The sequence below is a fragment of the Salmo salar genome, chromosome ssa10 (genome assembly GCF_905237065.1).
Source record: "Salmo salar chromosome ssa10, Ssal_v3.1, whole genome shotgun sequence".
NCBI lineage: Eukaryota > Metazoa > Chordata > Actinopteri > Salmoniformes > Salmonidae > Salmo > Salmo salar.
Window position 1 is genome coordinate 10,945,992 of NC_059451.1, and position 15,272 is coordinate 10,961,263.

The 15,272-nt window shown below is 42.3% G+C and overlaps 1 protein-coding gene across 32 annotated transcripts in view; it reads right to left on the bottom strand.

Moving 5' to 3' along the window:
* Positions 1-15,272, bottom strand: part of LOC106613507 (receptor-type tyrosine-protein phosphatase S) — a 282,372-nt gene that overhangs the window by 84,012 nt on the left and 183,088 nt on the right. For 23 of the 32 annotated variants that reach the window (XM_014215826.2, XM_014215825.2, XM_014215827.2 and 20 more), the window contains 3 exons: positions 10,427-10,537; positions 8,170-8,181; positions 55-324 (listed from right to left, as the gene is read on the bottom strand). In XM_014215826.2, coding sequence (XP_014071301.1) covers positions 55-324; positions 8,170-8,181; positions 10,427-10,537 — 393 coding nt within the window. The remainder of the gene's footprint in view (positions 1-54; positions 325-8,169; positions 8,182-10,426; positions 10,538-15,272) is intronic. The other 9 variants (XM_045687319.1, XM_045687313.1, XM_045687314.1 and 6 more) reach the window with 1 other exon arrangement.

Here is a 15,272-nt window from a genome sequence, read left to right on the forward strand (position 1 = left end):
CCGACCATAGCAGTAGTAGTAGTAGCCTAGATGAATCCCTGTGCCCCCTCTTACACTTGACTGTGATCTGTGCGACCGCCTCGATGATGCCCAGACTGCTCATGGCCACACATGTGTAGTTTGCCGACTCTCGCACGCTGTTGAGCTCCAGAACGTTCCGGCCCACCGGCATCTCATCCTCCGGCGTCAGGTCCTCTGAGTTGAGCATCCATTTGACGTAGGGCATGGGCGACCCTACCGCCACGCAGGTGATGTTCACACTGCCACCTGGCATGATCTCGTGACTGGTCGGCGGGATGGAAAAGCGAGGGGGCACGCGCCGGACTGGGAGGGGGAAGGAGGGAGGGAAGAGGTGGAGGGAGGGAGTCAAAAAGAGAGAGAAAAAGAGGTAACAAGACCGGCCGATGAAAATTGACCCTTTCAACGGCATCCGTTACATCAACAGAGATCCACACGGTGCATGACAACTAAATCAACTAAATCTAGTACGTTTTTCTAGTACATACTTTCCAAAGTAACAAAAAAATACTAAACTAACAAGAACTGCTTCAACAACAATATAGATTGACATTAAAGCAACGATTCATAGCAACAAGGTTCCATTTACCAAAATTTGACCCATCACGGCACAATTAAAGACACAAAAATCTATTATGAGTTTCTCATCTTTGAAAACTGAACTACTGACAGAATATGCATCTACAACGTGGAGTTAACACCCATGAAGACAGAGTATAATATTTGAGGGAGTACTGTATGATCGATGCCATACAGTAAACAGGAACTTCCTGTCCTCACAGCCACTCACAGCAAACCAGGAAGTTGGCCATTATAGGAAGAATAAAGGAAGATCTCAATTGCATAGTCCTCTCATCCTCTCTCCTTGTCTCCTTCTCAAAACCCATAGGATGAGAAAGCCAGAGCTCTCTCCACGCTGACCTTCTCCTCCAATGGGTTATGAGAAGGAGACAAGGAAAGTGGAGAGAGGATGCGAGGAGTATGCAATTGAGATCTTCCCTAAGACATTTCTCCCATTGTGTTTATTCTATGGATAGAGTGATTATAGTTCGAGTTGGGGCCTCATGCACCTGATTGATAAACAGGCTCGTGCTGTTAGTCCTAATGGTACCTGCTAGCTATGGCTAATGATGAGAAACTTTAATCAGATTTTTGTGTTTTAGGGTAGATCCACTGGACAAAGCCTTTTTAAGATCTGACACGGTTCCATTGATAGATGCAACTATCAGTCCCACAGACAGCATGCATAATAGATTGAGGTAAACCAAGGATTAAATGATAAGTAACAAAACCAGATATAAAATTGAGATAAAATGCATTGAGGAATATAACTTAAGGTTCGCTAGCATGCCCAGACAAAGACGATTGGAGAGGAAAAGAGAAATATCAGATATAGGATAAAGCACGCGCAAGGAATAGAGACAGAGGAGAGAGACAAAAAGAGAGAAGGGAGGGGTGGGAGGAGGGAGGGGGGAAACCCACTTCAATGCTGTGTAAGCTTCATTTTTTTTTTTTTTTTTTTTGCCAATGTGACCTAATGTGACAGTTGGCACATTGTCACATCGCAGTCCCGGCAGAAGTAACACAAAATAAATATAGAGAGGAACAGGTAGTGTGTTTATAAGAGGACATAAAGAGATAGCTGTAGAACTTGTAGCTAGAGAGGAACTATCACAGATAGTAAAAGAAGTCAAGAAACAAACCGACAGGAGGTAGAGGAAGAGCTGGAGAAAGGTACAGTACAATGGACGTCTAGGATGGGAGAGAATTGGCTGTAGGTTGAATGGTCAGAGGAAGTTGATCATGGGATTGAGAGAGGGAGAGGGTTGAGTTGGGTAATAGTTTGGGTTTATGTGAGTATGCATAGTATATCTACATGTTTGTGATATGTGTGATGTAATGCTATGTGTATGTGTGTGCGTGACAGACACACTGTGTATGAGGCTATGGGACTCAGGTCGAGAGGGAGAGCGAGAGAGAGAGACGTAAAAAAAAATGTGGTGAATATGTAAGGGGTGAGACTCAGACTTAGAGACAGACAGACAGACAGACAGACGGAGAGGACAAGGAGACGGGACACGAGGCAGAACGGAACAGACCCAAGCAGCAAGACAGCAGACTGAAGGGACAGACAGACAAGACACTGATGGGCACAAGGACGTACTGTATTCAGAGGGAGGGGAGAGGGTAGGGGAAGGTAGGAGGGGAGAGGGGCGGAAGTGGGATAGAGTAAGGAGACTGTGATTCTGGCCAAAGTAAACAAAAACATTGCTCAAAGTGGGTTCAAGTTCTCGCACACTGGGGCTTCAAATCAGAGATTCAACTGCCCCCCCCATCCCCCAGCTTGTTGCCAACAAAACCAGGGGTGCACAAAGGTTAGGGGGGGAAGATGGGGCATAGAGGAAAAATGGCATTTCAAACACACCGTGTCGATCCAAATGGGATTCATTCAATAGTAATATTGGATAACCTTGGTTGTTTTTTCACGAGGGAGAGCACCAATCAGTTTACAGCACACTCCTTCTAAAATGATTACCTGTTTGTGTACACTACCGAGTGTGCATATCAATAAAGTAACTCTGGGCTGGGATCTATAATACATAAACCAAGCTGGTGCACAAAGAGACATCCAAGAAATGTTAATCTCTACTACCTTTTACTAGAATCTGAACTACGGAATCAACCACATTTGATTGGTCACAGAATCGTGGAGGTGTTTCGCCTTTTACTGTATGTGTAAAATGACTACTAAAGCATTTATTCACATGACTTGTTCTGATTGGGTTGAAGATGAATGGTGACCTTCTATGGTCCCCATTGGCCGATAATCATATTATCTTATACACCCACACCACTGCTCTCCCGGAGTACCTTACAAAATACCTCTAATTCACTGACAATGTCAATTGTTCCAGTTACTATCTCAGAATGTCACAATCCAACCTTGAGGCTCTATTCAGGCTCTATAGCAAAATGGTAACTCAAATTGCATCATGTCAAAAAGACACCAAATAAACCATAACACCTTTGAACTTTGTAGACCCATTTTAGATAAACAACTATTTCCAGAATCGGCTTCTATTTCCAAAAACGAAAAGAAACTGGGCACCATATTCACAAGAAGTGACAATCGCAATGCTAGTAAAACGGTGACATGACATAATTTATTTCATAACAGGTCATGACTGAATCACAACCAACCCTCCATTTATATCAACGAATAGAACTTTGTTAATAGGCAGGAGGGTGTAGTTTCAACATCTTTCAGATGTTACAACAATCAGACATGTCAGAACAATGTCATATCTGTTATCATTTTTGTCATGATCCCTGTCCTGTCCTGTTATGGTAGGTATGTCGTCACTCTTATGGCAGTCGTTTTGTAGCGCACTTCGAGTAAAGTATTCAACCAAAAAGGCCATAGCCTTATTCTAATCCCTCCCCAAAAAGTGCTTATTGAAGAACAAAGGTGAAAGGGCAACCCATTCCTCACACGGACATGCATGGTTGTGACTATGGCATGAGTAACAGACAACAGTCAGGCATCCTTCCATCCACCAGGTCCGACACAAGAGAACCAGTACAGTCCAACCATGTCAACCAAGCCCATCCAAGCATGCCATTCCCAATCTAGCATGGTGTGGAGACACATACACACAAAATCAAAGAAAGGAAATCCAACTTACAATCCACAAAACCAGTCTTAATAGCATACACAATATCACAGTATGCATGTGTGTTCCTCAAGGCTCTGTATCAAGACCATTGGATGTTTTGGAACTTGTGTTTTGGGGGGGTTCAAGGCAAATAGAGGACTTACGGACACTTTTATATTTGACTTACATAGATCAAATTCCAAACACTTGAATATCAAAGAAGTCTATTTTTAAGGGAAGTCCAATCAGGTTGAATTGTATGGACATTCGAATAAGAGAATACCAGTTTTGGTTTTGACAGTGCTGTTCTCTCCCTTGGGGCGAGGGTCAGCCAATGGACCGGGAGCATTGGTGGTTGAGTGAATGAGGCTTTAACAGAGGAAAAATATCTAACCCTTCACCTTTGGCTACCTGCACTTCGAAGGCCCTACTGATTTCTGTAATATAAATCTCCACCCTGGAAAAAAATGGTATACCAACCTCCATTAAAATCTTTCAAGCATGCGTCAAAGGAACAATCTAACTCCTAACCCTATGCATTTATGTAGCCTTCTGATCAATTCTACCATCAGAATATCTGTTTGAACAGAGCATCATTAGTTGACAATAAACGCAGCTTCGTTAAATCCTATTCATCTTGAGATGGGTAGGGTGACAGTGGCAGAGGAATTGGGAGCTGGGCCCCTCAGTATGCTGTTACTGGTCGACATTTGTATCTCTAGCCAATGCCTCACCCACTACCATTACCTTGATATAGTACTGTATACGAAATAATGAAGGTATAGAGTGGAGTACATGTATTTATCATGCACCTGGCTCTGTGAGCTCTACCGAGCAGACAAGAGTGTTTGATGTGGTGAGTGCTGCTCTTTCTTTGCGATGCTACCCTTTAGAAACGCAAACCCAGCTAAAAAAGAATCCCAATTGCATTGACACGTCTCCTCATTCACAAAGACCAGGAGCCCAACCGGCCCATATAGAATGGAGAGAATAATAGACCACTCATTTTGACTCAGTAACAAATATATAATCCTATTTAAAGCCCCAATGTGGAGAGAAAGACAACTCAAAGGTCTTACAGTGGACGAAGGTGAAGAAGCAGTCAAGAGAGAACGCCAGAGTACTGCGGTAACTCTAAGTGGGTGGTACGTGGAAGGAGTTCAGTGCCAAAACGGAGGTCAGTTGAAGGCGGACATTATCGGCCATTTTGGTGAGGCAGTCTGTCCTGCCCCAAAATGAAGGGGTAAGCCAAAATAATGTGCAGCCTTTAGTGTCACCTTGAAGCTGAGATTACACCCTCTTGGTGCCTGAGGACACAGGCATGATATGGAGATCCTTTAGTTACACTCGTGGAGTGAGGCCGAGCACATTTACATAGAAACCACAGGGGCCGCCCATATTAACACACCTTGGCTGTGGCAATGCTAAATAGTCTCTATGGGTGGCTCATCAAAATGGATATTATTACATAAGGTATACTGACAGAAATCCTGGCTGGATATCTGATAATAGCAAACAGTAGGCTCAGAAGATTGTATAGTGCCTCACTTTTCCATCGTCTTACAGGTAGACAAGCAGCCAAACGATTCTGCAGATATGTCTCAGCTTTGTGGTGAATTAGTCAGATTGAAAAAATTATATACATTTTGTCCAAATTGAGAGTAAATTGATCCCTGTTTTGTGACAAAAAAGATGCATTTCTTAATTCATACAGGGCTCCAAGGATACAGATATGTGCGGTTTTGAGGGGGCCTGTCATCTCCAGGACTCCTTCAAACAAACATCTACTTAGCAATGGCTGGCTTCCACTTTGGCCAGCGAGAAAATAAGGTGTAATCTAGCTTTCTTTCCCAACAGTTACACACAAATGCACAGCAGGACATGCAAGCACATTCAAAACAAGGCAGGCATCATAGTAGGGGTGCAAACATTCACATGCAGTCATCACAGCACAGCACAGTCTTCCTGCATCACTGACAATGTGGATAAAGTTTTTATTATATTTCTCCAGACAGTAATTACAGACCTACTACAATAATATATATATATATATAGAGAGAGATATCAATATAGGTCTGCAAAAAAATCTACCGAAATGTAATCGTTGCCCAAGTCTTCTGGGCTCACTTGTTAAGTTTCCTTCGTTGGGATCATGTCATGTTTTAAGGACTCTATTGTGGGAGGACAATAATGGGAGGATATCAAGCCGGCGGTATGCAAGGCTTCAATTGGTACAATTGCTAATAGAGTGTCTTTTTATCATTAATTGGTGCAAGGTACAGTGGGAGCCGACAAACCCCTCATTTGTGTCGGCGACGAGTGAGGGCTCAAAAGAGATGATTATGTACATTTGCCTAATGAACTGTCTCGCTGAACGGCGTTAAGACGGAGGATTTCAAAGGGAGTATTGGCTTAGTTGAGTCTAAAGAGAGACGGGCAAGGAGAGAGGAGACACAAAAGAGACCACACATGTTGAGAGCAGCAGCAGTGTGTGGGTCGACTATTGTGAGATGTCATTAACACTCAACTGCAACTTGGTGGTTCCACTGCCCATATTGGTGTTAGGATATGTTACAGTGTGTCATTAAGCTAGTACAGGACCAGGTCCATGGGTGAATACACGGGCGAATACAACTACAAAACTAAGAACTAAAGCCAATAACCAAGTCCATTGAGACATGGCAGGGGCGATGCGTTTCATTATTTATTCTTCCGCTTTTGCGTTGGCGAGGGTACAGGCAAAGGGGTGAACCTGTGTCTCTCTTAGGCAGCCTACATGCTCGGCCCGCATGGGCACACATGCCCAGGGGAGAGTGCAGCTCTCCACTCTGCGTCAATTATTAAAGGGACTATTTTGTCGCAGTTGGAATGCAACACGGCTCTGGACATGCTTTCGCAGACCCAGAGCAGGGCCACTTTCACCAATATACAGAGCTCATATTCTTGGACCTAATCCTCAGGAGATCCATAAAGAGAGAGAAATTATCATAGCTCTCAGAGGAGTTAGATACGGGAAGTCGTGAGCAAGTCTGCGATCTTTTCTGCCTGAATGAGTGATACGCCTGATAGAACAAACTTGTTGAACCTCATGTAATTCCGTCGCCCAAAACCCGGCTTTTGCCCAAAATCTATGTAATGTATTCACAAGCGCTCTGGAGCCGTGCAAGTTTACTGCAGTGGGTGACATGGGATTTAATACAGATCTGGATCTGATTCAGCTTAATATCTGCTGCTCCAAAACTAGCACACACCAACAGTAACACATTATGCTGAAAACTCCTTCGAAAGCTGATAGATGGAAAGCTAGATTCAAGACACTCAATTTAGAAGCAGTGAACGAATGGTGCTCGCACTGGTCTGCAATTAATTTGGCGCCTTCTTCTCACCATTAGACCAGGATTATAAAGCAAACGCATCAAAAAACAAACCGCTCCGTATTTGTTTTTGTCCAATTTGAGAACCTTCATTACCCGCCTTGCATCAATCTGAAAATCAATTCAGACATGCAATGTCGAAAAGGCGACTGAATTAATAATAAAGCTGAGTTTGATTGAGTCTGCCGACTGCTGAAGGACAACGACAGTCAGCCAACGAACCAATCGTGTCTGATTGCCGCCATTGGAAAATAAAAAACACCTCTGCACCCGTGCAAGAGTCATTATATTGATATTGATCTTCTTGATACTGTAAAATGCAAAATCTCCACTGAACCCAATCTAGACCAATCAGGTTTGATGTATTCATAATGGATTACTTTAAACATGATGACAGGAACACTGGCTGTATACACACATTATTTTATCTAGCATTAAAATTCATGTAGGGACTCAAGAAGCAGCAGCTTTACTGAGGAAAAAACTAACAACCACAAACAAAAGAACCACGAATAACACATACATTTTAAGGAAAGGAAAGTTCAAAAACAGAACAAAACTAAGGAACAAACACGACACTAACACCACTACACAAAACGACTAACTAAAAGAAGAAGCCAACTAAGGTCTCAATTAGGTAAACAGTGGGTGGGTAACAGAAGAAGTAGAGAGAAACAAACTAACAAAAAACACAGGAATGAATGCAGAAAGAAAAGAAAACGCCCAAAGGAATTCTGTTCAGGCATGCAAGCGTAGTTACATTCTCCCATCATGCATCAGGCCCTGTTATTTCCAAGTGCTGGGTTTCCATGAGAAACAAGTGCAAGAAAGCTTTCAGAGCAGAAGCAATACCAAAGGATGCAAACGAGAAAAGGCCCCACAATGCAAACTTAAAAGTAAGGAAACAAAACCCGAACTAAGCGGGTTTCTTTTAATCATTTCTTCTTTTGAATAAAGAATAAAGAAAATTGTCCTTCATAAGTATTTAGCATTTTTGATACAAATTGTTTAGGATTTCATCAAATTAGTAATGAATCGAGCTTTGTAATAGATAAATATAGTTTTCAACATGTTTTTTTTTTATGTGGGTAAAAAAAGTAAAAAAGAAAAAACACACCAACCTTCTCGAAGCTCTGAGGGATGTAAAGGGGTTGATGCAGAACACAATGACATGAGGAGAAGAGAAAAATAGGGGAAACACAGAGAGAGTAAAAAAAGCCACCTCAAGGCGTTTAGCTGCAGCTACATTTCTAGTATTAGGTTTTCCCTCGGCTCTCTGTCTCTGCTATCAGTGACATCCGTCTTTAAGAAACTTGCCTGGCCCCTTAAATAAGCTTTAACCCAAAACAATCAGATTCACCCCCAGTGGCCGCGCTGTCGTCTGTTAGGAAAAATGGGCCGCCACTGGAGTAAAATCAAGCGTATCATCATTATCAAAATTCACAAGCTCCTTAGCCACCTAGAGAGCTCCCATGGTGGCCGAATTTGCTTTCATTAGAGAACGAAACAAAATAAAGAGAAAATAAAAAAATAAAAACCAAAGTAAAAAAGAAAATAACCGATAGAAGGACACAGTTTGTGCTCAAATTAGCAGCTACAGTATTAAGATATTTACTTCAACCAGGTGGTTGGTTATGAGCAAGCCAAAAAGTGACATTTTGACATGGCTTGATTTTTGGATGGTCTGTGGCTAAAGTCTTAGAATCAAGTACTGTATACTAGGGTAATGTTCATTTGAGGTTTGATCCCTACTGGAGCTGCTAATTTCAAGTGCAATTTGATTTGTGAACAAAACATACTAGTCAACATCAAATTTTAGAATTGAATGACAAATTAAAACCAAAAAGAGACAATCGAGACAATCTAGGCATAGCTTGTGCCACTGGATACAGATCATATGTAGAGACCATCCTAAAAGGTGCTGATGCTTCTGGGGATTGCACCAGTTACTGGAACTAAACTTGGTCTGAGGACATGATATATATTTTGACTATAGAACTCTTTGCATTCAGATTCTAAGATTACAAAATGTTGCCAATTGTTTTCTGTTTATTACATCGATGGAGCTCTTCACTTAGATTGCCGTGGGTCTTTTATTCTGTCACACAGGACATAAGCGTGGAGGTCAATTGCTTGACTCAGAGTGCCACAGCATCACATATAGACTGTATGGGAACTGGAGATGGACCTCTACTAGAGGAACGGTATTATTGCTTTAGGATTTTTAACTCCCTGGTAAGCAGCTCCTTCCGAGGGCATGATAATAACAACAATAATGAAACGGCAGCTCCCTGACCCATTTTATAATGTAAGAGCAGTGAATTATTTAGTGGGAACAAAGTTATTTGGTACACAGCGGGTACAAACTGAGCAGATATGTGAGGCATCTTTTTTAAATATGCACAAACTAAATAATACATGCCTAAAAATGCATCTGCCTCAATTTATTAAAGCTGCCTCACAAGGGATTCATTATCGTTTAGCATTAGTGGTAGGGAGTAACTTTTGTCTTCATCGCCTGTTTTGTAAGAAAATGAAATGTTAACTCAGATTGATTGTTCTTCATATTTTCACAATTTCAGAATATAGCACCTAAATTACATATTTTAAGACAAAACCCCAAAATAGTAAAGTCGTAATACTAGCAATGGATGTTTCTACTTTAGTGGTGCTGTAGGCATTGCCTTAGTTTATTTTACAGCAGTTCAAACCTTTTTTCCCAATCTGAAAGGAAGAATGGGGTTAAAAATGTTGATTGGTTTGCAGTAGGCTTTGCCACCCAATCAAAATCAGACTTACCGTCATATTCCTGTGACTTAAAATCGATTCAGAAACATTCCTTGGACACTCACTTTAAGACCATTAACTTAGAGAATGACATGGGCGTTTTACAGTAAACAGAGTTAAAAGCATACTACAACTATCGCCCACTTACTTGAATAATTACTGACCACATACTTTGTCATCATAAAAGCCTACATTTTGTATATCTGCTTCTTTAGGGTATTTGGGGCTTTCAGAAAGGGGAGCATATCAAGATTAAAAGACACCAATTTGAATTGAGCATTATAACAGGGAGGAGGGTTACTTCGTGGGACACAGTTCAACACTCTTCACTGCAAGTTAAATTAGCATTTATGAGGAACAATACTGGTATCAATGCCACAAGGATTATGTAAATATATCAGATTTTTCTTGCAAATACTGTATGATACACAATAGTGCCTCATTCAAAGTTAAGAAATTGTACTGTCCCCCTTGGTCACGATTTCTTAAAATTGGACTTCCTAGTGCACTTAGACTGAGCTGCCCTCTGGCAGCCATTTCCGTCAAAGTAGTAGAAGGTGTTCTGGCCTCCGGCGCCTTGTTGCACCCTACCTCGCACATATAGGTTAGCAGGGGATGAGTAGCGCACGCCTTCCACGTTAGACGCCACGCACTCGTACTTCCCCTGGTCCGTCTCCTCGCTGTTCTCAATCTGAAGGGCACCTGGGAAAGACAACACCCGACAAAGACAAAGAGAGAGAGACAGAGAGAAAGAGAGAGAGAGAGAAGAAGAGGGAGGAGAAGAAAATGATTAGTAAATCCATAATGGCAGGAGAGTCAAAAACCTTCTTAATGGAAAGTATCCCTCATAAATTTCTCAAGCCCGTTTCGTTGAAAATGGTTCTCTCCTTAACACTAATGCATACTGCCTTCCACTAGCCTCGCTAACCCACGAAAAATGAAATAATTAAATTGGTGAACTGAATAAGTCAAACTAAATTTGCTGTTAAATGTGTATGGAAAAGATCCTGGTACATGTTTTTCTCCTCAAACATCCATGAGTGCCAGTGGTGCCAGTGGCGTGATAGACAAAACGTAGACGCTGAGAGGTTACGATTGAATGGGGATGGACAGATCACCCTTCACATAGCACTCACTGAGGGAGTGTGTGTGTGCGTGTGTGTGTGGGGGGGGGTCATGGGAAGATCTCCAGACATACGATTCATCAGTTCATGTCCAAAATGAGCAACTCTGAAGCACTCTAATTAGTGCAGCATATCCATCCCCACTGCAGCCCCACAGAGTGAATGATTGCTAACAGTGAGATAATTCATTGTGTATGTCCGCATCCGTGGCTCCAGGGACACCTTCTTCAACCTCAGAACATGCCAGGTAGAGATGACAAACAAACCCCAGGTTCATGTTCAAGTCTCCACGTGCAAGTCTCAATATGGGTTACAGACGAGTAAGACCGGCATTAGCTAACAAAGTAAACAGTGTGGAGAATGAAATAGTTTGAAGACAGGAGGTGAAACAATGGGTGTCAGATCATTCCTCGTTAACGCTCGACGACGGCTACTCCTGATGATATCATTAGGACTTCGGTCTGGCTCGGCCTGCTGACAGATTGCCGTCCCTGCCTCCCTGACAAACAGCACCGGCGCTCGTTAGCGTTTAGCTAAGGCACATCAATATGCCACTGTGCCTGGGCTCCTTTGTCAGATACCCCACCACTTAAAAAAAATAAGTAATTCAGATATACCACTGCAGAAAGCTAACATGTTAAGGTCCCCCTAACACTCGGGTCTAAATAGGTCCCTATAATTAAGCAATAACGCCCGAGGATGTGTGGTACATGGCCAATATACCATGGCCAAGGGCTGTTCTTATGCACGACACAATGCGGAGTGCATGGATACAGCCCTTAGCCGTGGTATATTGACCATATACCACAAACCCCCGAGGTGCCTTATTGCTATTATAAACTAGTTACCAAAGTAATTAGAGCAGTAAAAATATATGTTTTGTCATACCCATGTCAGCCAATCAGTATTCAGGGCTCGGAACACCCAGTTTATAACGAACCATATACAGTACATTCAGAAAGTATTCAGACCCCTTCACCTTTTCCTATTTTGTTACATTGCAGCCTTATTCTAAAATGGATTGAATACTTTTTCCCCCTCATCAATTTACACACAATACCCCATAATGACAAAGCGAAATCAGTTTTTTTTTTATATTATAAAAAACAGAAATACCTTATTTACATCAGTATTCAGACCCTTTGATATGAGACTCAAATTTGAGCTCAGGTGCATCCTGGTTCCATTGATTATCCTTGAGATGTTTCTACAACTTGGAGTCTACCTGTGGTAAATTCAATTGATTGGACATGATTTGGAAAGGCACACGCCTGTCTATATAAGGTCCCAGAGTTGACAGTGCACATCAGAGCAAAAAATAAGCCATGAGGTCTAAGGATGGCACAGATCTGGGGAAGGGTACCAACAAATGTCTGCAGCATTGAAGGTCCCCATGAAAAGAGTGGAAGAAGTTTGAAACCACCAAGTATCTTACTAGCGCTGGCTGCCTGGCCAAACTGAGAAATCGGGGGAGAAGGACAGAGCTTCAGAGTTCCTCTGTGGAGATGAGAGCACCTCCCAGAAGGACCACCTCTGCAGCACTCCACCAATCAGGCCTTTATGGTAGAGTGGCCAGACGGAAGCAACTCCTCAGTAAAAGGGACATGACAGCCCGCTTGGAGTTTGCCAAAAGGCACCTAAAGGACTCTCAGACCATGAGAAACAAGATCTGATCTGATGAAACCAAGATTGAACTCTTTGGCCTGAATGCCAAGCGTCACGTCTGGAGGAAACCTTGTACCATCCCTATGGTGAAGCATGGTGGTGGCAGCATCATGCTGTGGGGATCTTTTTCAGTGGCAGGGACTGGGGGACTAGTCAGGAACGAGGGAAAGATGAACAGAGCAAAGTACAGAGAGATCCTTGATGAAAACCTGCTCCAGAGTGATCAGGACCTCAGACTGGGGCAAATGTTAACCTTCCAACAGGACAACGACCCTAAGCACACAAACAAGACAACGCAGGAGTGGCTTAGGGACAAGTCTCTGAATGTCCTTGAATGGCCCAGCCAGAGCCCGGACTTGAACCCGATCTAACATCTCTGGAGAGACCGGAAAATAGCTGTGCAGCGACGCTCCCCATCCAACCTGATAGAGCTTGAGAGGATCTGCAGAAAAGAATGGGAGAAACTCCCCAAATACAGGTGTGCCAAGATTGTAGCGTCATACCCAAGAAGACTCGAGACTGTAATCGCTGCCAAAGGTGCTTTAACAAAGTACTGAGTAAAGGGTCTGAATATTTATGTAAATGTGATCTCAATTTTGTTATTTTTTATAAATGAGCAAAAAATTCTAAAAACTGTTTTTGCTTTGTCATTATGAGGTATTGTGTGTAGATTGATGAGGGTCGTAACGTAACAAAATGTGGAAAAAGTCAAGGGGTCTGAATACTTTCCGAATGCACTGTGTTATGTTACTACCTTTACTCTGACTGCCTGCCTCAATTTCCATGTACAGTATGATCTCTAGCTAAGAGTCTGTGCAAAATAGAGAGACATAGACTCTGAAACTTGACCCATTTAGAATTCTCTTATTTTCTCTATTTTTTTTCTTATTTTCTCTCTTTCAGATCATCCCATCCCCAATGGGGAGTCCTATCTGGCATGGTGAACACATACGGCAAACTGAAACCGTCTACCTGCAAGAACACAGGTGGTGTTTTTTCTGTGTGTAGGGGACCTGATTTGGATCTGTTTGATGTGCGGTTGGCGCAGCGAGTGCCAGAGTCACGGCAGGCGGGCTGGAGCGTGTTCAGAGGCCTCCTCAGTTGGACGGCAGGGAGGCCCAGTGAATAAGAACCATGTGAAGTCTGACTCTGGGCAGAGACAGTTCCAGAAATGTCTGTTGGCCGAGCTGAATTCTGAAATCTTTAAGCTGATTGAAGGCCGGTGACAGAAATTTTAATGCCTCCATAAAGTACTGGGGATAAATAAACAAAAAGGCCTGGGTGTTTACGAAGAGAGCAAGCCCTTCTCTCCCTTCCTGTGACCATAGATCTTCGGTTGGCCCCTCTTGCCATGGGAATGCTTTAACACCTTGACACTGGCTATTATTTATCTGTTTCTATATTTATTTGAGTTCCTGAACCAAAATGAATAGAACTAAAAGCAGTTTCTAACCAATACCTACAGATGCCAACTGAAACATTTATTCTTAACCTTTTCCTAGCAGACACAAACAATCAATAACACTGATGTCGGCATCTATGTTTCCGTCCAATTGGTGACAGATTTTCATGCAAATATTCTCACACCACATAAAAACAATATGCACATTTTCCCACCAGAGATGTGTTCCATCAAATTGACTTGTGCGTGATGACGTAATGCACATAAAAATAAAATTTGCAGTTAAATTGCAATGTACCGAATAAAAAAAAGTTTAATGGGTTTCCATCGCATTTTCAACTCTACTGATGGTTTTGTCACAAGAATGTTGCGTTATATAGCGAATGTGCCCACTCTGGCATTGCCAAGTGCGCTCTAGCGAACAGCTCGCATATACAGTGCAGGTATAGCCTACATCAGGGTTCCCCAACTGGTGGCCCGTGGGCCGAATCTAGTTGATGATCCCTGGGCTACATGAAGAGATTATTATGGGAGTCATAGTGGGAGGATTACAAAACATGTCATCGCGTAACTCCGAATGTATATAAATATTTACGCATAAAAGAATTTACGATGCCATTTCTCCCATAACTAACTTTACAGACACAAAAAGATCGCACCTTGTGTAGCGTATTTGATTTTGAGGAACATTTGGAAAGTTTACCGACAGATTTGCACTTTCCATCAGTCCTGTCGTGACAATTTTTATCCAACATGTAGTTTGCTTGCATAAAAATTTGGATGGAAACCTGATTATTGATTGTTTGTGTAAAACCTCACTGATTCAAAGTGAGAGAATCTCAAGATGACTACATAAACAGCCGAGCCAAATTAATTATACACTAATTAAAACCAACGAGAGGCTCCTGTGGAATGAGCTTTTCAATCAAGGAGCGACTTTGAGTGAGTGTTTGTGTTTTATCTGTGCTTCACTATTTTAGGTAATTCCTTTCTAAGAGCCATCAGCTGGTTCTAGGGTACCCACTGACTTCATTACATAATTGCAGCCATTATTTCAAAGTACATCTCAGGAGTACAGAGAGTTCTTAAGCTGGGAAGAGCAGGCAAAAATCACCATTTTATTCTATTTCAAGTCGCTTTCTCCCTCGATCTGTCAGTCTCTTTATCGTCAAATCGCTTCCTGGAACAGAGCTGGCAAAGTAATTAATGGTTTCCCATTGCATTGGTGCTATAGATTTCATATCCG